Genomic DNA, 25,926 nt, shown 5'->3' on the forward strand with positions numbered 1-25,926 from the left:
TTGTTGCTGCATGTGGGCTTTCTCTAGTTGTGGCAAGCAAGAGCTACTCTTCATTGCGGTGCACAGGCTTCTCATTGTGGTGGCTTCTCTTGTTGCAGAGCACGGGCTCTAGGCGCACGGGCTTCAGTAGTTGTGGCTCACAGGCTCAGCAGTTGTGGCACACGGGCTTAGTTGCTCCGTGGCATGTGGGATCTTCCCAGACCAGGGTTCGAACCCGTCTCCCCTGCATTACCCTGGATTCTTAACCACTGTGCCACCAGGGAAGCCCTTATTTATCTTTCAAGAAATTAATGGTAAGGGAAGAAATGTAATATAACGCTTTAGCAGAGTTTCCTCTTGTTCCCTTTTCCTACCTGTGTTCTTCATTATAAAGAACAACAGATTACTTCAATAGACTTTTATCTCATCTGTTGCAAGAAAGAATAGTTTAATAGCGTATAGTTTAAAACTAAGAATATTGGTTATATGGTATATCAGCATAAGAGAAGGGTTTATGACAATCTCAAGGCCAAAACAGATGTTTTGGTAGAACTTAAAAGGTTGCCCTGATGTGCCTCTCAACTATCCTGTTTTTATTAGCATGTATAGAGGGGATTATGCAGCATCTCTCTGTATATAATCAGTGATCAAGTCTTAACAAGTATATCTCTGATGCTAGATGAGTTTTTAAGAGGTTGGGCTCTAAGACTACCTGGGTTCTCTTCCTACCTCTTCTAAGTAGCCATGTCGCTTCGGCTGGGTTTTCAGCCTCTTTTTGCCTAGTTTCCTCACCTATGGGATGGAAGCATCATCTCCATGGGGTTGTTGTGGGGAGGAGGTGAATTCAAACATAAAATACTGAGAACATTGCTGAGCCTATAGTAAAAATAAAAATTCTTTCTAACTTGATATTTTTTTCTGGTTATTAATTTGTAATTTATCTGATCCCTCCATAAGGAAAGACCATAAGGTCTTCCTCTGCTGCTTGGTCCTTGGTTCATCTTCCCCTTCTCTGAACTCCACTGTGTATCAATTTCTTAATTTTGGCCTTTCACACTCTCCCTTTCTTGGTTTCTTTACTTTCACTCCCCTTTTACCAAGAGAATGTCATTGCTGCTTCCTTTATGCTACTAAAGTATTTTATAGATTTCGGTATATATATATCTATACTGGCATGTGTGTACATGCACAAGGATAGGTCTTTATTGTTATAAGTACAGTGTATTATAGTCACTTGCCTGTCTCCTTTCCTTTCTTGAGCTTCTTGATAGCAGGACGGTCTTACTCATCTTTGTTACAGTTTATAAAACACAGGTCCTCAGTAAAGGACTGCTGGCTTTGTTTTCTTTGTTTTTACCTCCCCGTCTAGGACATAAGTTTCTGTATAACAGACTGCCAAAATACACTACCTTTTAATCCCTCTCATAGCACTTGACACAGTACTGTATCATCAGTTAATAAATGAATTAAGACTTCTTAGTGGTGGAACTAATGTACATGTTTGTAAATTAGAGCTAATTAGATATTCTTCTTCGTAAACATTGATAATGATTTGTCTCCATTATTTAGGTGCAAGAATATTTGTCAACAGTATTGAAAATGGAATGTGGTGTCGAGGAACTATTACTGAATTAATTCCAATAGGAAGTGAAAGTATTAGAAAACCTTGTATTCCAACCAAATTCTCAGTCCACAAAGTTGCACTAATACAAATATTCATGGTAGATTTTGGAAATTCTGAAGTCCTAATTGTTGCAGGGTATGTTATTTTATAATTACTATGTGTTCCTGGTCTGCTTAGAAACACTTGTGATGGGGGAGGAGGGGAGATACTAAAGAAGAAAGAAAAGTAGGAAGAGGTAGAGAGGAATAAGTTATCCTTCTTCACTTCCAAGGCATATACCTTTTATTTTGCTCTGTACTAATTACTGAATTAGTAAAGTATTAGCTATCAGTGTTACTAGATGGGGAGCTTGGAAAAAGAACTTTCTGATGTTTCAAACTTCAGTGCTCTTCTATATAGCCTCAAAGCAGGAAATGAAGCACAAAAATGGTGGGGTTTTTTTTTTGTTTTTTTTTTTTTTGCGGTACGCGGGTCTCTCACTGTTGTGGGCTCTCCTGTTGTGGAGCACAGGCTTTGGATGCGCAGGCTCAGCGGCCATGGCTCACGGACCCAGCTGCTCCGCGGCATGTGGGATCTTCCCGGACCGGGGCGCGAACCCGTGTCCCCTGCATCGGCAGGCGGACTCTCAACCACTGCGCCACCAGGGAGGCCCCAAAAATGGTTCTTTTAAATAAAATGTTACGGTTAGTTGCCAGATGATTGAGTAAAATTTTTAATCATATTTCCATAATTCCATTATTGTATGTTAAAGTGGCATAGTGTCTAACTCTAGGTGTTCAAAACTGTTTCCCTCAGTCTTCTAGGAAAATAAAACAAACTGAAAATGTTCTTCTAGTAAGGACCAGTATTAACTCTTGCATGGTCACTTTATTAAATGGTCATAGCTTTATAAATAGATTTTTGTTTGGGGGTGTCATTATGCCTTTTAAATTTAAACCAAATAGGTATATGAAAGACAATCCAGATGAAGGCAGTTGAGATTTATTTCTATAGGTAGAAACAGTGTCTGTGTTTATAAAAGCTAGATTAAATCTATATAGTGAGATAGTATGAATCAGAATATAACTTTCTAAGAGAAAAATACCGTATATTAACACATTTATATAGAATCTAGAAAAATGGTACTGATGAACCTAGTGTCAGCAGGAATAGAGATGTAGATGTAGAGAATGGACATGAGGACACAGTGGGGGAAGGGTAAGCTGGGACGAAGTGAGAGAGTAGCATCGACATATATACACTACCATGTGTAAAATAGATAGCTAGTGGGAAGCAGCTGCATAGCACAGGGAGATCAGCTAGGTGCTTTGTGACCACCTAGAGGGGAGGGATAGGGAGGGTGGGAGGGAGACACAAGAGGGAGGAGATATGGGGATGTATGTATATGTATAGCTGATTTACTTCGTTATACAGCAGCAACTAACACATCATTGTAAAGCAATTATAATCCAATAAAGATGTAAAAATAAATGAATAAATAAATTTTTAAAAGAGTATAACTTCCTAGAAGATTTAACTTAAAGAGAGTATCCTTAGAAATGCATACCTTTTGTGGGGTAAGGCAAGTTTGGGCTTGAAGCATTATCTTCAGTAAATATTGCTTGAATTCTTCCCAGAGTTGGTGATACTTATGTGAGATCAGAACACATTGCTAAGCAGCATGTCACACTAAATGACTTGTGTCTGGCTCTGAGGAAGTCTGAGCCATATATTGAAGGGCTGCTGAAAGACATCCAGCCATTAGCACAGCCATGCTCATTGAAAGACATTGTTCCACAGAATTCAGTAAGTGAGACTTAAATTATTTCTTATTCAGGGGCCAGATAGTCCAGTTTTAGCTATGCATTGCTGATCAGATTACTGAATGTAGGTTCAGTTCTCTTGTTAAATACATTTTGTATAATAAACTATTGGTGCCAATAAAAAAGGAAATGAACTTCAGTTTCTACAATTAGAATCATTCTTAACGGGAAATTGAGTTGAATATGCATATATGAACATAATGATAGGTGAAATAGCCAAGTAAACCATAAAATTTTGGAGTCAAATAAATATGGAGAGAAAAATAAATTTTAAATGTTATGTGGTATGTGTTTCCATTCATTTCTTCACTATTTCCATGGCCCTTTGCTCACTGCTTATAGCCTATATTGCATTCTGTTTATATTATTAATGAATATTTATTTCCCAGAAAGATTTAAAACTCCTATGAGACAGAAATTGTGTGTAAAAATACTTGTTAAGCAGCTATATTATTATAAAGTCTGTGAAAGCAGGAGTCTGCACCTTTGCTCATCTTTGTATTCCAACACTTAGCAAATCACTGAGCACGTAGTAGGCGTTCAGCAAATATTTGAAAGAATGAACAAATGAATAAAAAAGTAAAAGGAAACACATAAACATATTAGCCCTGGTATTTTCCTCAAAATGGGAAAATTATTTTGGCTTTAATTTTATCTTTTTTTTTTTTTTTGCCTTTTTATTCTGAATGGGCTTTACTTTTATACTTACAAAATCTTTAGAAGATGTTTTATTTTTAAGGAATGTGTAGTTTTGGCCTGTGAAATTTACTTTAGGTATGAGTAATTATAGTTTCAAAGTTCAGTGAGAAATTTTTTTTTCAATGGGTGAGTATTTTTCCTTATTGTTTAAGTAGCATTTACCTCACATATTGCTAGTAATGGGAAACTAAGTTACCTGCTAATGATTGTAAATATCTTTAATGTATTACATGGCTTCCATCATGCTTTCAAAATTACCTTTTGGATTTCATCGTTTAAGTGGAAAATTCGTACATAATACTTGTTTTGTTTTTAAACTTTTATTTATTATCTTGATATTAATATTCAGAAGTAAAACTAAGTCCTGAAGTACAACAGCTTATGGTCACCTTGAGACCATGTTTATAAAATCTAAGTGTGATCCGTACATTGTGCATACATAAAGACTGTCTTTGGGTTTGTGGGCCCAGCCGCTTCTAAATATGTATGGTTGGTTAAGTGCCTTTGTTCGAATTTGCAGACTTTGGCTGTTAGAAAGCTAAATCTACAACATTGTACCATTAGAGCCAATTATAATTACTGAATACATTGGAATTTTACTTTTTCCACAGACTGAAGGCTGGGGAGAAGAAGCTAAAATAGAATTTTTGAAAATGGTAAATAAGAAGGCTGTTTTAATGAAAGTTTTTAAAGAAGAAGATGGTGTGCTAATTGTAGATCTGCAGAAGCCACCAACAAATAAAATAAGCAGTGATATGCCTGTGTCTCTTAGAGATGCATTAGTTTTTATGGAACTAGCAAGGTAGGTAACTTATTAAAATGTAAATATTTTCAAGGTTATAGCTATAAATTGGAACAGCAGATTTTACCTTTAAAAAATATGGGCTCTGGGGCCTCCCTGGTGGCGCAGTGGTTGGGAGTCCGCCTGCCGACGCGGGGGACGCGGGTTCATGGCCCGGTCCAGGAGGATCCCGCGTGCAGCGGAGCGGCTAGGTTTGTGAGCCATGGCTGCTGAGCAGGCGCGTCCGGAGCCTGTGCTCCTTAACGGGAGAGGCCACAACAGTGAGAGGCCCGCGTACCGCAAAAAAAAAAAGATGGGCTCTAAAGTGAACTGTAACATACACTAAGAGGGCGCACCAAATCCTAACCACTAGACCACCAGGGACATCCTAACATACTCGAAGAGGTTAAAAATATTGCTGTCAGAGTTTTCTAAGTATGGTTGTCTGTGAAAATTGCATTCAGGTCATTTGATTTAAGGAAATAGAAAAATTAAGGTAGCTCAAAATAGAAACTATTGGTAGATAGGAACATTTTTTTAGACTCTTGCTAACTTTTACAAGTAGCTCCACTAGGGTTTTAAGAATTATAGTTTAAGAGTTCTTACATTTTCTAACCTTTGGAATAAGATCATGATCACCACTCTATATTTAATGTATGAATCTAGAGTAGATACTTAAATTTCTTTCCTTTCTCATGTCTGATGAGCAAAGTAAGATGACTAAGTAACCACAGAGATAATGGAAGATACTACTTTCTGTCCTGAGCAATTACACGACTCTGGAAGTGACCCAAGTAGATTCCATTCTGGAAAAATAAAACTTAAGTAGAGTATTGGAGCTGAAAGGGGTCACAGAAACCCCTCAGCTGGCCTTTCTGATTGCTACCATAGATGCTGGGTATTGTCAACCAAAAGAGTAGAAACTTTGAGTAGAACATACAGGCCCAACTCACAAATGTTCCAGCACAAACTTGAAGGTTAATTATTGAGTTTTGAGACTTGACCTCTTATTTATCCTGGTTTGATAATTGGAGACAATACTAAGAAATGTTGTAAGTTAGAAGAGAGAAATTGGAAAAATACTCTTGGTAGATAAATCAGTATGTGTGTAAGTCCTTTCTTCAGATCAATTAATCCACTGAGAGAAGAGAGACTTAATGGCTCTTGCTTATGCTTTTAATTAGGTTTAGGTCTCAGTTATCAAGAAGTCACTCTGAAAAAAATACGACTTTACACTATCATCCACCTGTTTTGCCTAAGGAAATGACAGATGTTTCAGTTATGGTTTGTCATATAAATAGTCCTACTGATTTCTATCTTCAGTTGGTAAGTATATAGTGGTCCTTTGAGACAAAGTATTTTTTCAAATTTTAAGTAGAAATTTATAATGGAAGTGAGTGCCCAGTATGAATTGAGAGCAAACCACTATCAACCTTCTGCAAATTTAAGTTTCTTAGTAGCTTAGTAGTTTCTTGTTTTTAAACAAGAAATTCACATGATTCATAGTAAATTGAAGGAAATCTAAATTTATCAGGCAAGTTAGTGAAGTATGGAGGGGAAGGAAAATGAAGGATCCCTAATGTGTAAATGTTTCTTGCTACCTTCTGAAATCTAGAAACCAGGAGAGCACATAGAGCTGGCAAATCAAAATAAAATGATAACACCTGCTTCTGATAATGTATGAGAATTTACTTCTTATTCCTAGGTAATTTTCTGAATTACAATACCAAAATAGATTCAGGTTAAAGGCATTCATAGAAAATTTTGGGTATATGACTGATGGGTCTGTTTTAGATAGCTACCAGCATTAAAGTTTATCTTCATTGATCTCTTTGTGTCCATGCTTTATGTGTCACACAAAGCAGTATGGCCCTTAGAATGAGTTAATTCCAGTCCATTGCCCATTTTTGAATTGGATTATTTATTTTGCTGTTGTTGGGTTACAGGAGATCTTTATACATTATGGATTATACATTATACATTATATGTATAATGTATAAAGGATGTATGTATAATGTATAATGTATAAAGGATTATACATTAATCCTTTATCAGATATATCATTTTCAGATGTTATCTCTTATTCTGTGGCTTACCTTATCACTCTCTTGATAGCATTCTTTCAAAAAGTTTTTAATTGATAAAGTCCAGTTTATCTACTTTTTCTTTTGTTGCCGGTATTTTGATGTCATATCCAAGAAATCATTGCCAATCTAACATCGTGAAGCTTTTCCCCCCTGTGTTTTCTTCTGTGAGTTTTATAGTTTTAGCTCTTACATTTAGGTCTTTGAGTTATTTTGAGCTAATTTTTATATATGGTGTAAGGGAAAGGTTCATTCTTTCCCATTTGGATATCCAGTTTACCCAGCACTGTTTGTTGAAAAGATGGTCTTTTCTCCATTGTATGGTCTGGGCACTCTTGTCAAAACTCAGTTGACCATATACGTGAATGTTTATTTCTGGGCTCTCTTTTCTATTCCATTGGTCCATCCATCTGTCCTTATGGCAGTAGCACACTGGTTTTTTTGGTTTTTTTTTTTTTTAATTGAAGTATAGTTGATTTACAGTGTGCCAATCTCTGCTGCACTGCAGAGTGACTCAGTTATATACATATATACATCCTTTTTTTTTTTTTTTTGCGGTATGCGGGTGTCACCACTGTGGCCTCTCGCGTTGCGGAGCACAGGCTCTGGACGCGCAGGCTCAGCGGCCATGGCTCACGGGCGCAGCCGCTCCGCGGCATGTGGGATCTTCCCGTACCGGGGCACGAACCCGTGTCCCCTGCATCGGCAGGTGGACTCTCAACCACTGCGCCACCAGGGAAGCCCTACATTCTTTTTTAATATTCTTTTCCATTATGGTTTATCCCAGGAGATTGAATATTGTTCCCTGTGCTGTACAGTAGGACCTTGTTGTTTATCCACTGTAAATGTAATAGTTTGCATCTACCAACCCCAGACTCACAGTCCATCCCTCTGCCTCTCACCCTCCCCCTTGGCAACCACAAGTGTTTTCTATGTCTGTGAGTCTATTTCTGTTTTATAGATAGGTTCATTTTTGCCATATTTTAGATTCTACATGTAAGTGATATCATATGGTATTTGTCTTTCTCCTTCTGAATTACTTCACTTAGTATGATAATCTCTTGTTGCATCCATGTTGCTGCAAATGGCATTATTTTGTTCTTTTCTATGGCTGAATAGTATTCCATTGTATATATATACCACATCTTCTTCATCCTTTCATCTTTCGATGGACATTTAGGTTGCTTCCATGTCATGGCTATTGTGAATGGTGTTGCTGTGAACATAGGGGTGCATGTATCTTTTTGAATTATAGTTTTCTCTGGATATATGCCCAGGAGTGGAATTGCTGGATCATATGGTATATCTCTATTTTTAGTTTTCTAAAACCTCCATACTGTTCTCCATAGTGGCTACACCAATTTACATTCCCACTAACAGTGTAGGAGGGTTCCCTTTTCTCCACAGCCTCTCCAGCGTTTGTTATTTGTAGACTTTTAATATTTTTAATTTTTTTGCTTTTATTTACTTTTTTGGTCATGCCACGTGGCATGCAGGATCTTAGTTCCCCAGCCAGGGATCGAACCTGTGCCCCCTGCAGTGGAAGCACGGAGTCTTAATCACTGGACCATCAGGGAAGTCCCTATAGACTTTTTCTTTTTTTTTTTTTAATGGCTGTGTTGGGTCTTAGTTGCTGCACGCAGGCATTCTCTAGTTGTGTCGAGTGGGGGCTACTCTTCGTTGTGGTGTGCAGCCTTCTCATTGCAGTGGCTTCTCTTGTTTCAGAGCATGAGCTCTAGGCACGCGAGCTTCAGTAGTTGTGGCACACGGGCTCAGTAGTTGTGGCGCGTGGGCTTAGTTGCTCCGTGGCATGTGGGATCTTCCTGGACCAGGGCTCGAACCCGTGACCCCTGCATTGACAGGTGGATTCTTAACCACTGCACCACCAGGGAAATCCCCCTATAGACTTTTTTAATGGTGGCCATTCTGACCAGTGTGAGGTGGTACCTCATTGTAGTTTTGATATGCATTTCTCTAATAGTCAGTCATGTGGAGCATCTTTTCATGTGCCTACTGACCATCTGTATGTCTTCTTTGGAGAAGTGTCTATTAAGGTCTCCTGCTCATTTTTCAGTTGGGTTTTTTGTTGTTGTTGTTGTTGTTGAGTTGTATGAGCTGTTTATATATTTTGGAGATTAAGCCCTTGTCGGTTGTATCATTTGCAAATATTTTCTCCCATACTGTAGGTTGTCTTTTCGTTTTGTTTATGGTTTTCTTTGCTGTGCAAAAGCTTGTGAGTTTCATCAGGTCCTGTTTGTTTGTTTTTGTTTTAATTTCTATTGCCTTGGGAGCCTGACCTAAGAAAACATTGGTACAGTTTATGTCAGAGAATGTTTTGCCTATGCTCTCTTCTAGGAGTTTTATGGTTTTATGTCTTATAAAAGTCTTCAAGCCATCTCATTTGAGTTTATTTTTTGTGCATGGTGTGAGGGTGTGTTCTAACTTCACTGATTTACATTCAGCTGTCCGACTTTCCCAGCACCACTGCTAAAGAGACTTTTTCCCATTTTATATTCTTGCCTCCTTTTTTTTTTTTTTTTTGCGGTACGCGGGCCTCTCACTGTTGTGGCCTCTCCCGTTGTGGAGCACAGGCTCCGGACGCGCAGGCTCAGCGGCCATGGCTCACGGGCCCAGCCATTCTGCAGCATGTGGGACCCTCCCAGACCGAGGCACGAACCCGTGTTCCCTGCATCGGCAGGCAGACTCTCAACCACTGCACCACTAGGGAAGCCCTCTTGCCTCCTTTTTGAAGATTAATTGATCGTAGATGTGTGGGTTTATTTCTGGACTCTCTGTTCTGTTCCATTGATCCATATGTCTGTTTTTGTACCAATACCACACTGCTTTGATTCCTGTAGCTTTGTAGTATTGTCTGAAATCTGGGAGAATTATGCCTCCTGCTTTGTTATTTTCCTCAGGATTGCTTTGGCAGTTCTGGGTATTTTATGTTTCCATGTAAGTTTTTGGATTATTGTTCTAGTTCTCTGAAAACTGTCATGGGTAATTTGATAGGGATCTCATTAAATCTGTAGATTGCTTTGGGTAGTATTGCCATTTTAACAGTATTAATTCTTCCAATCCGAGAGCGTGGGATATCTTTCCATTCCTTTGATTTCTCTGTAATTTCCTTTATTAATGTTTTATAGTTCTCAGCATATAAGTCTTTTAGCTCCTTGGTCAGGTTTATTCCAAGGTGGGGTTTTTTTGGTGCAATTTTAAAAGGTTTTTTTTTTTTACATTCCCTTTCTGATATTATTTTATTGTTAGTGTAAAGAAATGCAACTGATTTCTGAATGTTAATCTTGTATCCTGCTACTTTGCTGAATTCCTTTATTAGATCTAGTAGAGCTTTTTTTTTTTTTTTAATATTTAGTTAGTTATTTAGGCTGTACCAGGTCTCAGTTGCAGCATGCAGATTCTTAGTTGTGGCATGCAGACTCTTAGTTGAAGCACGCATGTGGGATCTAGTTTCCCGACCAGGGATTGAACCCAGGCCCCCTGCATTGGGAGTGTGGAGTCTTACCCACTGGACCATCAGGGAAGTCCCAGATCTTGTAGGTTTTGTGTGGCATCCTTAGGGTTTTCTATGTATAGTATCATGTCATCTGCATATAGTGACAATTTTACCTCTTCCCTTCCAATTTGGATACCTTTTATTCCTTGTCTGAATGCTGAGTGGCACACTGTTTTAATTACTGTGGCTTTGTAGCAAGTTTTGAAATCAGGATGTGTGAGCTCTCCAACTTTGTTCTTTTTCAAGTTTGTTTTGGAAGTTTGGGGTCCCTTGAGATTCCATGTGACTTTTCAGATGCGTTTTTCTATTCTACATGAAACATCGTTGGGATTTTGATAGGGATGGCTTTGAATTGTAGATTGCTTTGGGTGCTGACATCTTAATATTAAATCTTTCAGTTCATGAACATGGGAGATCTTTGCATCTTTATTTTGTCTTCATTCATTTCAGCAGTGTTGTGTAGTGTACAACAAGTGTACACGTCTGTAGCATCCTCGATTATGTTTATTCCTGAGTATATTCTTTTTATTCTATTGTAAAATGAATTGTTTTCTTGATTTCCTTTTCAGACTGTTCATTGTTATTTTGTAGAAATGCATCTGATTTTTTTGTCGGTTCATTTTGTATCCTACATCTTTGCCGAATTCATTTATTAGACCTACTAGTATTTTTGTGGCATCTTAGGGTTTTCTACCTGTAAGGTCATGTCATCTGCAAAAAGAGATCATTTTCCTACTCTTTGTCAATTTGTTTGGCTTTTCTATCTTTTTTTGCCTAATTCCTCTGGCTAGAACTTAAAATAATATATTAAATAGCAGTGGCAAAAGCATGCATCCTGTCCTGTTACTGTTCTTAGAAGAAAATCTGTCAGTCCTTCACATACAAAATTTGCCCTCTTAACCACTTTAAGATGTATATTCAGTAGTGTTCACTATATTCATGTTGTTGTACAACAGATCTCTAGAATCTGTTCATCTTGCAAAACTGAAACTCAGTGCCCCTTGAACAGTAACTCCGTATTTCATTCTACCCTCAACCACTGACAACTACAATTCTACTTTCTTTTTCTATGAATTTGGCTATTTAGATACTTTATGTAAGTGGAATCATACAGTACAGCTTTACCCTGCTTTTCGAAAGTTCGCTTTACACCAGCTTCGCTTTTCTGAAAGACCTGTGTTAGTATCTGTTTTTACTAACTGAAGAAATCTGAAGAGAATTTTTGGTTACTACTACTTTTTTTTTTTTTTTTTTTTTTTTTTGGCGGTACGCGGGCCTCTCACTGTTGTGGCCTCTCCCATTGCGGAGCAACAGGCTCCGGACGCACAGGCTCAGCGGCCATGGCTCACGGGCGCAGCCGCTCCGCGGCATGTGGGATCTTCCCGGACCGGGGCACGAACCCGTGTCCCCTGCATCGGCAGGCGGACTCTCAACCACTGCGCCACCAGGGAAGCCCTACTGCATTTTGGCTTACAAAAGATTTCATAGGAACACTCCACTTTCAGATAGCAGGGGTACCTGTATTTGTCCTTTTGGCACTGGCTTTTTTCACTTAGCATAATGCCCTATGTTGTAGCATGTGACAGGACTTAACTTCTTTAAGGCTGACTAATATTCCATTGTATGTATATACCACATTTTATTAATTCATTCATCCATTGATGGACATTTGGTTTGCTTCTACCTCTTGACTATTGTGAATGATGCTGCAATGAACATGGGTGTGGAAATACTGTAGCATCATGTTTTGGTTCCCTTCTTATTTCCTTTTGTGTATCTATATATTTATCTATTGTTACCATGGGGATTACATATAACATCCTAAAGTGACAGAAGTTAATACAAATTGTTACCAACTTTAATTGAACAAAACCCTACTTGTGTATAACTCCATTCTCCTTTTATATTATTGATCTCAGAAATGAATCTTTGTACATTGTGTGCTCAATAATGTAGATTTATAATTATTTTTATGCATTTATCTTTTAAATCCTGTAGAAAATAAAAGTGGAATTACAAACTAAAGTTAATAATATTGGCTTTCATATTTGTCCACGTATTTATGTTAACCACAGATCTTTACATTTTAATGTGGCTCTGAGTTACACTCTAGCACCTTTCATTTCCTCCTGAATGACTCCCTTTAGCATTGTTTATAAGACAGGTCTGGTGTTAGTGAACTTCCTCACCTCTTGTTTATCTGTGAATAGCTTATTTCTTCCTGTCTTTTGAAGGATAGTTTTGCTGGATCTGTAATTCTCAGTTGATGCTTTTTTTCTTTCAGCAGTTTAATATTATCTTCTGACCTCCAGGATTTCTGATGAGAAGTCAGATGATAATCTTATTGATGATCCCTTATATATGACAAGTCACTTCTCTCTTGCTGCTTTCACAACTCTCACTTTGTCTTTGGCTGTTGACAGTTTGTTTATCATGCATCTAGTGTCTCTCTTTGAATTTATCCTACTTTGCGTTTTTTGAGTATAGTAACTTTCTAGGGCAGCTATAACGAAGTGCCACAGGGAATTGCCTGGCAGTACAGTGGTTAGAACTCTGCGCTTTCACTGCCAGGAGCCAGGTTCAATCTGTGGTCAGGGAACTAAGATCCCACAAGCTGTGTGGCATGCCCACTCCCACCCCCCTCGTGCAAAAAGTGCCATATAGTAGGTAGTTTAAAAAAGCAGAAATTTATTTTCTCACAGTTCTGGAGTCTGCAAGTTTAAGGTCAAGGTGTTGGCAGAGTTGGTTCCTTCTTTGGTCTGGGAGGGTGAGGTCTGTGATCTGTTCCATGTCTCTCCCCTAGATTTGGTGGTTTGCCGGCAGTCTTTAGCACTCATTGGCTTCTGCTGCGTCATCCCAGTCTCTGCTTCCTTCACATGGCACTCTCTCTGTGTACTTGTCTGTCTCAGTTTTTTAATACAGACAACAGTCATGTTGAATTAGGTCCCGCCTAAGACTTTAACTTGATAATACCTATCAAGGTAAAACCCTATCTCCAAATAAGGACACATGCTGAGGTACTGGGGGGGTTAGAACTTCAACATATTTGGGGGGGAGGACACAATTCAACCCATAAACAGTCCACTTTCTGCTGTATCAAAAATTTCCTCCCCACATGCAATAACCCCATCCCAACATTCCAAAAAATCTTAATCATTCTAGCATCAAATCTAAATCCAGAATCTCATATAAAATCACTAAATCCCTGATTATCTGAATCAGGTATAGGTAAGAATTGTTTAACTCAAGCTGAGGCAGAACTCCTCTCTGTCTCTGAATCTGTGAGACTAGACAGTAAGTCTAAAACCTAGCAGGGAAAATTCCATTAGATTCTTATGGCTTGAGAATAATCCTCATTGGCTGGATGCTCTGTCCTCCAGTCCCACTAGGGTGGTGGCCCTACCCCTTCAGTCATGGCAGCAACCTCACCCATTGGAATTGAGGATTTATCCTAACCCTCTGGAACCCAGGAGGAGGCCCCATCCCTGGAACAGAGGAGGAACCAGCCCTGCCTCTCAGGTCTGTGCCCTCTGGGCCTGAGTAGCAGTTGCAGACACACTAGCCTCTGAATCTCCTTCAGGATCAGTCTTCCCTTTTCTTGAAACATAAGTTCATAACTGAATAGCTCTATCAGCTCACTTCCTGCCTATAGAATCCCACAAGCCCACCGGCCCCCCTTCATTTCCTCTCACCTCTGTCCCCTTCAGTTCACGCTGGCATTGTTTCTGCTGAGACGAATGATTAGATCCACAAGTCGTATACCCATAATCTCTTTTTTTTTTTTTTTTTTTTTGCTGTACGCGGGCCTCCCACCACTGCGGCCTCTCCCATTGTGTAGCACAGGCTCTGGACGCGCAGGCTCAGCGGCCATGGCCCACGGGCCCAGCCGCCCAGCGGCATGTGGGATCCTCCCAGACTGGGGCATGAACCCGCATCCCCCGCATCGGCAGGCGGACTCCCAACCACTGTGCCACCGGGGAAGCCCTACCCATAATCTCTTGAGCAGACACTGTCCAGCCATGCCCTTGGTGTTCACTCCAGAGCTTGCTTTCTCATTTTTTGAAATACATATAGGCTGAGAATTTTCTAAATCTTCAGATTCTGCTTCCTTTATGTTTAACAATTTATTCTTCAATTTATGTCTGTCCTCTCACATTTTATTATAAGCAGCAAGGAGAAACCTGGCTGGCACTTTGACACTTTGCTTAGCAGTGTCCTCAGCTAAATATCCAAGTTCAACTTTTCACCCAGTAGAACATAATTCAACCAAGTTCTCTACCACTGTGTAACAAGGATTGCCTTTCCTCCAGTTTTCAGTATCGTATTCCTCATTTCTGTCTGAAATCTCACCAGAAGCACCTTTAACATCCATATTTCTGCCAGTAATCTTTCCAAAGCAATCTGGTTATTTTCATTCAAGTACCGCATAATTCTTCCTTTTCTTTCTATTCATTACCCAATTTCAAAGCTTCTCTCATATGTTAGGTATTTATTACAACAGCACACTACTTTCCTATTCCAAAATCTGTATTCATTTCTTAGGGGTGCCATAAGAAAGTTCCACAAGTTAAGTGGCTTAAACAACATAAATTTATTGTCTCACAATTCTGGAATCTAGAAGTGTGAGATCAAGTTGTTAGTAGTGTTGGTTCCTTCTGAAGGTTGTGAGTGAGAATCTATTCCATGCCTTTTTCCCTAGCTTCTGGTGGTTAGCTGGAAAATTTGGTGTTCAGTGGCTTCTGCCTCACTCCAGTTTCTGCCTTCATCTTTACATGCATTCTCCTGTGTATGTGTCTTTGTGCCCAAATTTACCCCTTTTAATAAGGACACCAATCACATTGGATTAAGGCCTACTTTAACGACCTCATTTTAACTTGATAAATACCGTATCTCCAAATAAGGTCATGTTTTGAGGTTCTGGGGATTACAACTCCAACATATCTTTTTGGAGGAGACACAAATCAACCCATAATATTGCTTGGATTTGTAGATTTGTGTATTTCATCAAATTTGGGAAGTTTTTGGTCATTATTTCTTCAGATACTCTCTCTGCTCCTTTCTTTCTCTCTTCTCTTTCTGGGACTCCCATAATGCATATATTGGTGTGATTAATATCTGACAAATACTTTGGGCTCTGTTCACTTAATTCTTTCTTCTTTCTGTTCCTCACTATTTCAGTTGTCCTATATTCAAGTTCACTGACTCTTCTGCCTGATCAAATCTGCTATTGAACCCCTCCAGAATATTTTTTGTTTCAGTTATTGTACTTTTCAGCTCCAGAATTTGATTCCTTTTTATAATTACTGTCTCTTTGTTGATACTTTCATTTTAATCCTTTATTGTTTTCCTGGTTTTCTCTAGTTCTTTGTCCATGTTTTCCTTTAGCTGTTTGAGCATATTTAAGACAGTTGTTCTAAAGTCTTTGTCTAGTAAATCCATTATCTGGGCTTCCTAAGGGCTGATTTCTGTCTGTTTATTTTGTTCCTTGGAATGAGCCATGTTTTCCTGTTTCTTTGTATGCCTTCTGATTTCTTGTTGAAAATTGGGCATTGACTATTACAGAACTCTGAAAGATCACCCGCCACACACATCCTGGATTTTTTAAAATTGTTGAAGACTAGTAGTTGGTTTATTTTGAGACTTTTTCAAACTATTCTTACAAATACTATTCCTAGTATGTGATCACTGAAGTCTCTCTGTTCTTTTAGCTCGTGTTCAGCAAATGTTTATGTTGATTTCCTTGAATGTTGAAAGCTTGATTGGGTGTTTGCTTGGGTGCTGTAAGCCTTTGTTTCCCAGAGCTCTAACAAAGTTGGTTCAGATGGTTTCTCATTTTTTCAGTGTTTCTGTGGGGACACAAGAGCTTGGAGCTTCAGAGTCTGCTGTTTTGCTGATGTCATTTCTCTGTTGAATTTTCCAGTGTTCCATTTGGGTAATCTGTTAATGGAAGAATATGAATAATACCTACTTAGAAATAAAGGTTTACAGTCTGTGCATCCAGACCTCCGTCCATTTCCTCCATCACATATAGTGGTCCCCCCTTGTCTGCAGGGGATACAAGACTCCCAGTGGACGCCTGAAACTGTGGACAGTACTGAACCCTGTATATATGATGTTTTTTCCTATACATGTATACCTAAGATACAGTTTAATTTATAAATTAGGCACAGCAAGAGATTAACAACAATAACCAACAATAAAATAGAACAATTACAACAATGTACTGTGGAAAAAAAAAAAAGGTTTAAAGTGTTGTGAAAATAATTTATATGAAATAACAAAAGATTCAGAAAATTTCCACTTGCATTATTATACCCACAAAAGAGAAAAACTTCATTTTTTGACCATTTGAGATGGATTTTAAAATATTTTTCATCTTAAGAATTGGTATTTGGAAAAATAAACATTTCATCCTTGGTTTTGTTTTAGGAGCTGTGTTTTAAGTAGTATAAGAACATCAGGTTTTAAAGTAACCAAATAGTCCCATTTAATAAGATAAAGCTCTATTCAATTATGCAGTCATTTCACAAACTCTACTGAAATGATTGATTTATTAAAGAAGATTTATCAATTCACATTAAAACCATTAGATGGATGGCTGATGGGAAATTGGACGTTCATACAATGCCAGAGTAGTACTACATGAATTACTTGGTGACCACAAGGGAAAAACATAACTGTATAATGAAGGGATGAGAATCACAAGCCCTTTCTGTAGGTGAATCTTAGCATATCCTTAGTGAGTCAGTAATATTGTGTCTTGATTTGTTGCAACTTGACGTATTCTAGCCAAAAGATTTGGCTTGAATCCATCAAACTTGTAGATACAACTCTCAGTTTGGGAGAAATTCCAGGGATAGGCCCTGCTCGGTGGCGGAACAAGATAAATAACAGGATGAAAACATAACCACATAAATCCAGAAGATGGGGCATTCTGCAGAAAAATAGCACACTGTCTTTAATAAGACAGGGTCATTTTAAAAAGAACACTACACTAAATTATAAGACTTATTGAGGTAACCAAATATAACATGTAGTCTTAGATTGGATACTGGGTTTGGTCAGTTAGGGAAATCTAATATGGTCTAGAAGTACTAGTAGGAACACTTACTGAGGCAGAAAAAGTGAGAATTGATAGAAAAATGCAGATTATCGAATTATACGTATGGTATGGTCTCATTTTTGGTACATACAAAAGTATGGAAAGTGTGCTTAGAAAAAGATCTAGGAGCGGGAGTTCCCTGGTGGTCCAGTGATTAGGACTCAGCACTTTCACTGCTCTGGGCCTGGGTTCAGTCCCTGATCAGGGAACTAAGATCCTGCAAGCTGCACAGCGCAGCCAAAAAAAAAGAAAAATACCTAGAAGCATATACGTTTTAGATATCTGGAAAAATGTGATTTTTAAAAATTTTGTTATGTTTATATATGCTAATTTTATATACTACTTCTGTAACAAAATATTTCAGATATAAATTACATGACAGCTTATATCTAATTCAGTTCTAATATTTCATAATTTTATGAGCAGTGCCTATAAACATGCAACACTTAAATTTTAAGTTTCTATGAAACTACAGTGCTTTAATCCCTGCTTTAACTCTGTTTCTTAGATAAAGAGCCTGGATTTTTTATTTGTATTAAAGGCAATTGAGGAATTCTATAAAAATGAAGATGCAGAAAATCTTGAAATCCTCTGTCCAGTTCAAGATCAAGCCTGTGTAGCTAAATTTGAAGATGGAGTTTGGTACCGAGCAAAAGTTATTGGTAGGAAATTGCACACTATTTCCTCAGGGAAGTGTTATGCTTAAAAATTGATACCATTTGAGTCAGTACAAATTAAATCATGGAAGTGATATTATCTGATCTTACAGTTTTGCTCTTTAGAAAGCTAGCAATAGTGTTGATAGATGAACCTCTGGCTCCTTAGATTTCATTCGATTTGACTAGGACTTCACCATTTTTTTTGTTGTTTTCTAACATTGCCTTATTGAGAAAGTTAAATAGTGGTAAATGACACATACTTCACTCTTCTCCAAAAAGACAAATACTTTTTGTTATTTATCTGTGTTGTTTCTTCTAAATAATATAATACTTTGTAGGTACTTCAGTCTTAGGTATTAATTATGTTATATGAATTTTAGATCTCTTGTAGCTCTTTTGTCCCCTCTCTCCCCCCACATAGTTATTGATATATCAAAATTTTTAGTTATATTCTTATTCTATGCAGGTATTTTCAGTGCTACTCCATAAAGTATAGTTTAATTCTGAGTTAATAATTGCATCAGTTTTTCACTCCATTTTCTTTCATTGGGTTGGCCAAAAGGTTCATTTCTCCCGTAAGATGGCTCTCATAGCACTTAGTTGTCTTTAACTTCATTTGAAACAATTGTATTGTTTGTTGTATTGTGACAGCTGTCGTATCAGCGTGCATTTAAAAAGAAACATCAAAATTGGTGAAATTTGTGTAGCCATTTTAATTTTGAAGATGGAAGAGAAAAACAACATTTTTAGCATATTATGCTTTATTATTTCAAGAAAGGTAAAAACGCGACTGAAACGCAAAAAAAGATTTGTGCAGTGTATGGAGAAGGTGCAGTGACTGATAGAACGTGTCAAAAGTGGTTTGCGAAGTTTCATGCTGGAGATTTCTTTCTGGACGATGCTCCACTGTCAGGTAGACCAGTTGAAGTTGATATCGATCAAATAGAGACATTAATTGAGAACAGTCAATGTCATACCATGCTGGAGATGCTTTTGAGTAGCTGACATACTCAAAACATCCAAATCAAGGGTTGAAAATCATTTGCACCAGCTTGGTTACGTTCATCGCTTTGATGTTTGGGTTCCACGTTAGTTAAGCGAAAAAAACCTTCTTGACTGTATTTCCTCATGCGATTCTCCACTGAAACGTAACAAAAACATTCCATTTTTAAAACAAATTGTGACGGAGGATGAAAAGTGGTTACTGTACAATAATGTGGAACGGAAGAGATCGTGGGGCAAGCAAAATGAACCACCACCAACCACACCAAAGGCCAGTCTTCATCCAAAGAAGGTGATGTCGCGTATATAGTGGGATTGGAAGGGAATCCTCTTATCATGAGCTCCTTCCGGAAAACCAAACGATTAATTCCAACAAGTACTGCTCCCAATTAGACCAACTGAAAGCAGCACTCGACGAAAAGCGTCCAGAATTAGTCAACGGAAAACACATACTCTGGGCTTCCCTGGTGGCGCGGTGGTTGAGAGTCCGCCTGCCAACGCAGGGGACACGGGTTCGTGCTCCGGTCCGGGAAGATCCCACATGCCACGGAGCGGCTGGGCCCTTGAGCCATGGCCGCTGAGCCTGCGTGTCCGGAGCCTGTGCTCCGCAACAGGAGAGGCCACAACAGTGAGAGGCCCGCGTACTGCCAAGAAAAAAAAAAAAAGAAAGAAAGAAAGAAAACACATACTCTTCCATCAGGGTAACACAAGACTGCATGTTTCTTTGATGACCAGGCAAAAACTGTTACAGCTTGGCTGGGAAGTTCTGATTCATCCGCTGTATTCACCAGACATTACACCTTGAGATTTCCATTTATTTCGGTCTTCACAAAATTCTCTTAATGGAAAAAATTTCCATCTCCTGGAAGACTGTAAAAGGCACCTGGAACAGTTCTTTGTTCAAAAAGATAAGTTTTGGGAAGATCAAATTATGAAGTTGCCTGAAAAATGGCAGAAGGTAGTGGAACAAAAAGGGTGAATATGTTGTTCAATGAAGTGCTTGGTGAAAATGAAAAATGTGTCTTTTATTTTTACTTTAAAAACCGAAAGAACTTTTTGGCCAGTAACCTATGGCTACATTTTCCTAATAGTTTAAAACAATTTTCCACATGATTAGACTTTTCAGATAATGCTGGTTTGATTTTTTTTTTTTTTCGTAACAGTGAAAACATCCTGTTATTTGCTCCAATTAGACTGCTTGTCCCCTAGGCTTGTTATTTTGGGAGTTTATTTCACTTGTTTTCCTAAATTGGATTGCTTGTTTTCTGGATCTCATTTACCTTTTCGGTTTACTCCCATGTTTTGGTGGAGCATTTTCCTCAGAGAGAATAAATGGAAGGGAAATTTTGAGACCTTCCATGTCTCCCGATTCTACTCACACATGATTGATAATTTGGGGAAAACTGTTCTTTTAAGTCCCATCCCATATCCATTTGTTTGTTTTTGTTTAAAACCGCATCTGCATTCAGAGACTTGAGGAATGGTAAGAATCTAATGGTGTCGTTACACTTGAGATTATCTTTCTTGCATGAGGATTCCAGTGGAAACAGGGCAAGGTCCCCTCACCTCTTTACCTTACTCTTAGGGTACACACGACTTCTCAGGTACCTGAGCTGCTTGAGTGCCATCTCGAGCAGTGCCAGTATTGTTACATCTGCTTTCACTTCTACCAAGGGGCAGAGAATGCCCAAACTTTTTCCATTTTGAAATTACATGTACTGTATTAGTTTTTAAATTTGAAAGTAATGGCAACAAGTTTTGTAGCATTGTACATACGTGTGCTTAGGGAACTAAAGTCAGTCATATTTCATATTCTGAGTATTTACAAAAAGGTCAGTTTATGATAGATCTTTATTCAAACTTTGATGTGTTCAAACCTTCCAGAGGTTTCTTTGGTATCTTTTAAAATATGAAAACTAGTTTCACATAGAGGTCTGTTTCTGCTCATTTTTCACAATATCCCCAGATAATTTTTTTAAATTTCACAATTAGATATTATACAAATGAACCTGTGTCTTGATCATTAAGTGTTTTGCCTTGTTTGATTACCTATGTTGACTAACAAACATTAAGTGCTTCTTTTATGCTTGGTTCTTTGCAGAGTATTTTAAATAGGTGAGTCCTCAAAAAGAGTCTTAATAAGATTTGATTCTATTGGTACACCCACTTTACAGGTGAAATAATGAGGCCTACAGAGAAAAAGTAACTTGCTCAGGGTAGTATCTTAGAGATATTAATTAGCGTTCTCAGAGTCACATGTCATTTAAGTGTCTAACTCCAAACCTAATTCTTAACTTTTAGGACATAACACCTAGCATTTGATGGCTGTTTTGTTATCCTGATTTTGTTTGTCCTTTAGATATCTTTTTTATTTTTTTTATTTTTGCGGTACGCGGGCCTCTCACTGTTGTGGCCTCTCCCATTGCGGAGCACAGGCTCCGGACGCGCAGGCTCAGCGGCCATGGCTCACGGGCCCAGCCGCTCCGCGGCCTGTGGGATCTTCCCGGACCGGAGCATGAACCCGTGTCCCCTGCATTGGCAGGCGGACTCTCAACTACTGCGCCACCAGGGTAGCCCTAGATATCTTTAAATTGTTAGTTTCTCATTCACCGAGTCTGAACAGCTGTGCATTATGGTTGATTTTGTGAAGTTCACATATTAGAAATGTTTTCTACATTAAAATAATATTAAGTTTGTATGTTGAACATAAAAGTGTTCGAATCTAGTTGATTGTAGATCAGTCTTAATCTTGCTAGATAATTCTTTTTTTTCCCAAGTTTGTGATTTCCAATTTCATAATTTTTGAAGGATTGCCTGGACATCGTGAAGTTGAAGTTAAATATGTGGATTTTGGCAATACAGCAAAAATAACACTTAAAGAAATGCGTAAAATAAAGGATGAGTTTCTGAATCCTGCAGAGAAGGTAATCTACTCATTATAAATCATAGGGTTAGAATATTAGCACAAATATGCAAGTATTTTTAGAAGTTATTTTCACTGTAGAAATGTTCTTTTAACTTCACTTTTTCTGTAAATAATTTCTGATTCATGGGCTATAGAAAAGAGTCTCTATAGTTACTGTTTAAAAAATAATATGTATCTTAACAAATAAACATTAATTCTAAATGTGTATATATTTGTGTCTTTATAAGTACTTACTGGTGTGCAGCTTTTAGTGTTATTTTGAAATATCTGTATAAGGTAGTAAGAATATGATATATTATGTGAAAAAAACTGATTACAGAAATGATTTTACTGTGATCCCATTTATGTTTAAGTATATATAATGTGTGCCAGAGAAAGAGAGAAGTCTGGAAGAATAAGTATCAATAAAAAACTTATCCTTATCTTGGAATCCTAGTCCCCAGAGATAAGTTTAAGGAGGTTTATTTCCTAATTCATATACTCCTAGTATTTGAATTGTTATTAAGCAGTATTTTTCATTTAAAAATGGATAAAATGATACAGGAAAAATTTGAAAATACGGATGAGTAAAATGAGGGGGGAATCACTCAGAATTATTCAATATTTTTGATATATATACTTGTAAGATACATCTTCTGTGTTTTTAAGAATTATGGGATTAGGGCTTCCCTGGTGGCGCAGTGGTTGAGAGTCCGCCTGCCGATGCAGGGGACACAGGTTCATGCCCTGGTCTGGGAAGATCCCACATGCCGCGGAGCGGCTGGGCCCATGAGCCATGGCCGCTGAGCCTGCGCGTCCAGAGCCTGTGCTCTGCAACGGGAGAGGCCACAGCAGTGAGAGGCCCGCGTATGGCAAAAAAAAAAAAAAAATTATGGGATTAGACTATATATAGTCCTATAACTTGATTTTTCATTTAACAGTGTATCATAATTCTTTCAGTGGATGCTTATTTTTCCACTGTCTGAGTATACAATAATTCATTCAACAAAATACTCTGTTTTTTTGTTGTTTGTTTCATTTTTGGTTTGGATTTTTTTTAATAGGTTATTACGAATTTTATTTTTTAATTGATGTACATTATGTATGTTGCAAGTGTACAATATAGTGATTCATGATTTTTTAAAGTTATACTCCATTTATAGTTATTGTAAAATATTGACTATATTCCCTGTGCTGTATAATATATCCTTGTAGCTTATTTTATACATAATAGTTTGTACCTCTTAATCCCATACTCTGTTGATTAACTGTTTGCATTTATAAAAGCACTGTTAGAGACATCTTTGGACATTTATTTGTTTTCTAAATATGTATTAAATTCAAATGCAAAGTTTAGTTTTGTACACATTTAACACTTTATTTTAATTCTAAAATAACTGTAAGTTAAGTTTACTTTCTTAATGGTGCAATTTTGTTTGACACAGGCAATTAAATGTAAGCTGGCCTATATTGAACCATGTAAAGGGACACTGCAGTGGTCAAAAAAAGCTACAGAAAAATTTCAAGAAAAGACTCAAGATAAGTTTATGACATGTTCAGTCATTAGTAAGCTATTTCCATTTTTATTTGTTGCTGTATGATAATTTTAAATAAGACTAACATTATGATATAACATTTGTCAGATCATATAAATTCAATGTGTCATCAGTATGAGTAGTGAGAGAGAACATTTATTGAGAACTGGGGACAATGGAATAATATCTTCTGCAGGCTCTAGAGCCTAAAATCAGTACATGAGGCAAAAATTTCCATTAAAGATCAAGTCACCCTCAGCATGGCCCTTTGAAAGCCGTAAAGCAAGGAGTTAGCTTCTCTTGTTTCTCTTTGCTTTTGTCCTGGGTCTCTGTCCCTCATCTTGGAGTGATGGATGCTAAGGTATAATTTGCAAGAAAGTGAGGGGAGATGGGACATAACTGGTAAATAGGTTTTTTTGTTTTTGTTTCATTCTACTTGAGGAAGTTTAAGTATAGGCTCTCGGCATATTTTGAAAAAAAGTTGCTTCTTTTTTGGAACAGTTTGGGTCTGAGATACACAGGCTGAGCGCTAGCCCACAGTTTGGTAACCCAGCAAGTTTAATGGCAAAATCTGATCTGAATTTACATGAAGATACAATGCTATATGTTGTATTGATCTTCTTTACAGTGAGATATATTCCACTTCAGGATAGTCATGTTCGCTTCTGAGCTGCTGCCTCAGAATTGCTGTGGGTATTACAAAATAAGCAATATATGTTCTATATAGCTTTTCTCAATTTGAAGAATTCTGAAACATGTCTGGCCCCAAGGGATTTGGATGGGGGATTTGAAAGCTGTTATTATCTGGGATTTTGATCTTTTCCAAAGCTGTGACCAACGTGGCTGTGTTGGTCTTAACAAGTACTAGTGCAGGATACACATGAGCATGTTTACTTAGGGTTGACTTAAGGGACTTCAAAAGGTACTTTTTACTGTATCCATTTTTTTTATTTTCATCATACTCCCATCTAGTAAACCCAAAATACCATGAGATTATTAGCCTGTTTTACAAGGGAATTGAAGCTTAAAGATCAATTGCTCAAGGCCACATAACCTAGAAATGATTGCATATTTGTGTTAATTTATTCACTTTAACATAAGACATTGTTCTGACGTAGTAGCTCTGTTGAAGAGGAATATGATGGTAGAAATTGTACCCTTAGTCTATAGAATTTTTATGTCTGGATTCTCTGATATAAACAGTAAGTTAAGGGCCTCTTAGTCTTGAGTAATCTCCACTGATTTTGAGCTGACTTTAATGTGCTTTAATTCTGCTTCTCAGCTTTCCTTTTGGTATTTTATTCTGTTGGTTTTTAGCTCTCCCTTTAACGTCTCCTCCCGAGGTTAACCCATGAAGACAAGACCTCCTGGGTTTCTCTCTTGACTCCCCCTTTTTCATTCTCAATTACTTGTTATACCAATAATATCTAAACACAAGTTGTAGTGTATCTTAACCTAGATAATTTGATTTAAGGAATGCCAGAAGGCCCCACCAGACCTAAAACATCTTTCCCCATTAACCTGCACAGTGATGAGATTAGTATACATTGTTACCTTACAAAGCAAGAGACATTTAAATTTTAATTAGGAGCAGAGCAGGGAAGATGGTGAAGGTACAGCACCATGGGAAGCTGGCCCTGTGGAATAAAGAACTTGTGCATGGGCAGTATGAAATCAAAGCACTAAAGGGAACACAAAAGATGGAAAGTGAGATTAGAGTTTACTGAGGCTCAGAGTTGCTTAGCTTTTTGTTTCTAGATAATTTATCTAGCTTTTTGTTTCTAGATAATTTATCTGTTAAAAAAGTAGTGAAGAATGATTTTTAAGCTCTTGAAAAATAGCTTTCTAACATGTATTCTTACAACTAGGTAATATAGGATGTTACTGCTGGTAATGAGTTATCTTTTTATTTGGAATCATCATTCTCTTAGCACCTGCCAGCTACTATTGTATAGAAGTATAGGCATAAACCGATCTCAGTGCATAGAACTGTGTGTTTCCTAAAGAAATTCCTCTGTCGTTTATTCAAATGCATATTGAGCAGGTTCTCTATGCTATGTACTATAAATAAGTAAATAGGCACACGAGGTGTAACTTTACCCTCAGCTAACTCCCAGTTTAGATTAAGAAATAGACCTAATGGTTTGTCCTAAAAACAGAAGGACGGGGAAAAATTCCACTTAATGCTCTGGGTTGAGTTTTTGTTGTTTTAAACTTTGTGCTGCTTTTTTTTGTTGTTG

General features: G+C 37.7%; 1 protein-coding gene across 1 annotated transcript in view; it reads left to right on the top strand.

The window, feature by feature from the left end:
• Nucleotides 1-25,926, top strand: part of RNF17 (ring finger protein 17) — a 102,980-nt gene that overhangs the window by 26,501 nt on the left and 50,553 nt on the right. Inside the window, exons 10-16 of the mRNA XM_060128932.1 lie at nt 1,549-1,738; nt 3,220-3,388; nt 4,716-4,906; nt 6,070-6,211; nt 18,094-18,247; nt 22,055-22,170; nt 23,597-23,717. Coding sequence (XP_059984915.1) covers nt 1,549-1,738; nt 3,220-3,388; nt 4,716-4,906; nt 6,070-6,211; nt 18,094-18,247; nt 22,055-22,170; nt 23,597-23,717 — 1,083 coding nt within the window. The remainder of the gene's footprint in view (nt 1-1,548; nt 1,739-3,219; nt 3,389-4,715; nt 4,907-6,069; nt 6,212-18,093; nt 18,248-22,054; nt 22,171-23,596; nt 23,718-25,926) is intronic.

The sequence above is a fragment of the Lagenorhynchus albirostris genome, chromosome 18 (genome assembly GCF_949774975.1).
Source record: "Lagenorhynchus albirostris chromosome 18, mLagAlb1.1, whole genome shotgun sequence".
Classification (NCBI taxonomy): Eukaryota; Metazoa; Chordata; class Mammalia; order Artiodactyla; family Delphinidae; genus Lagenorhynchus; species Lagenorhynchus albirostris.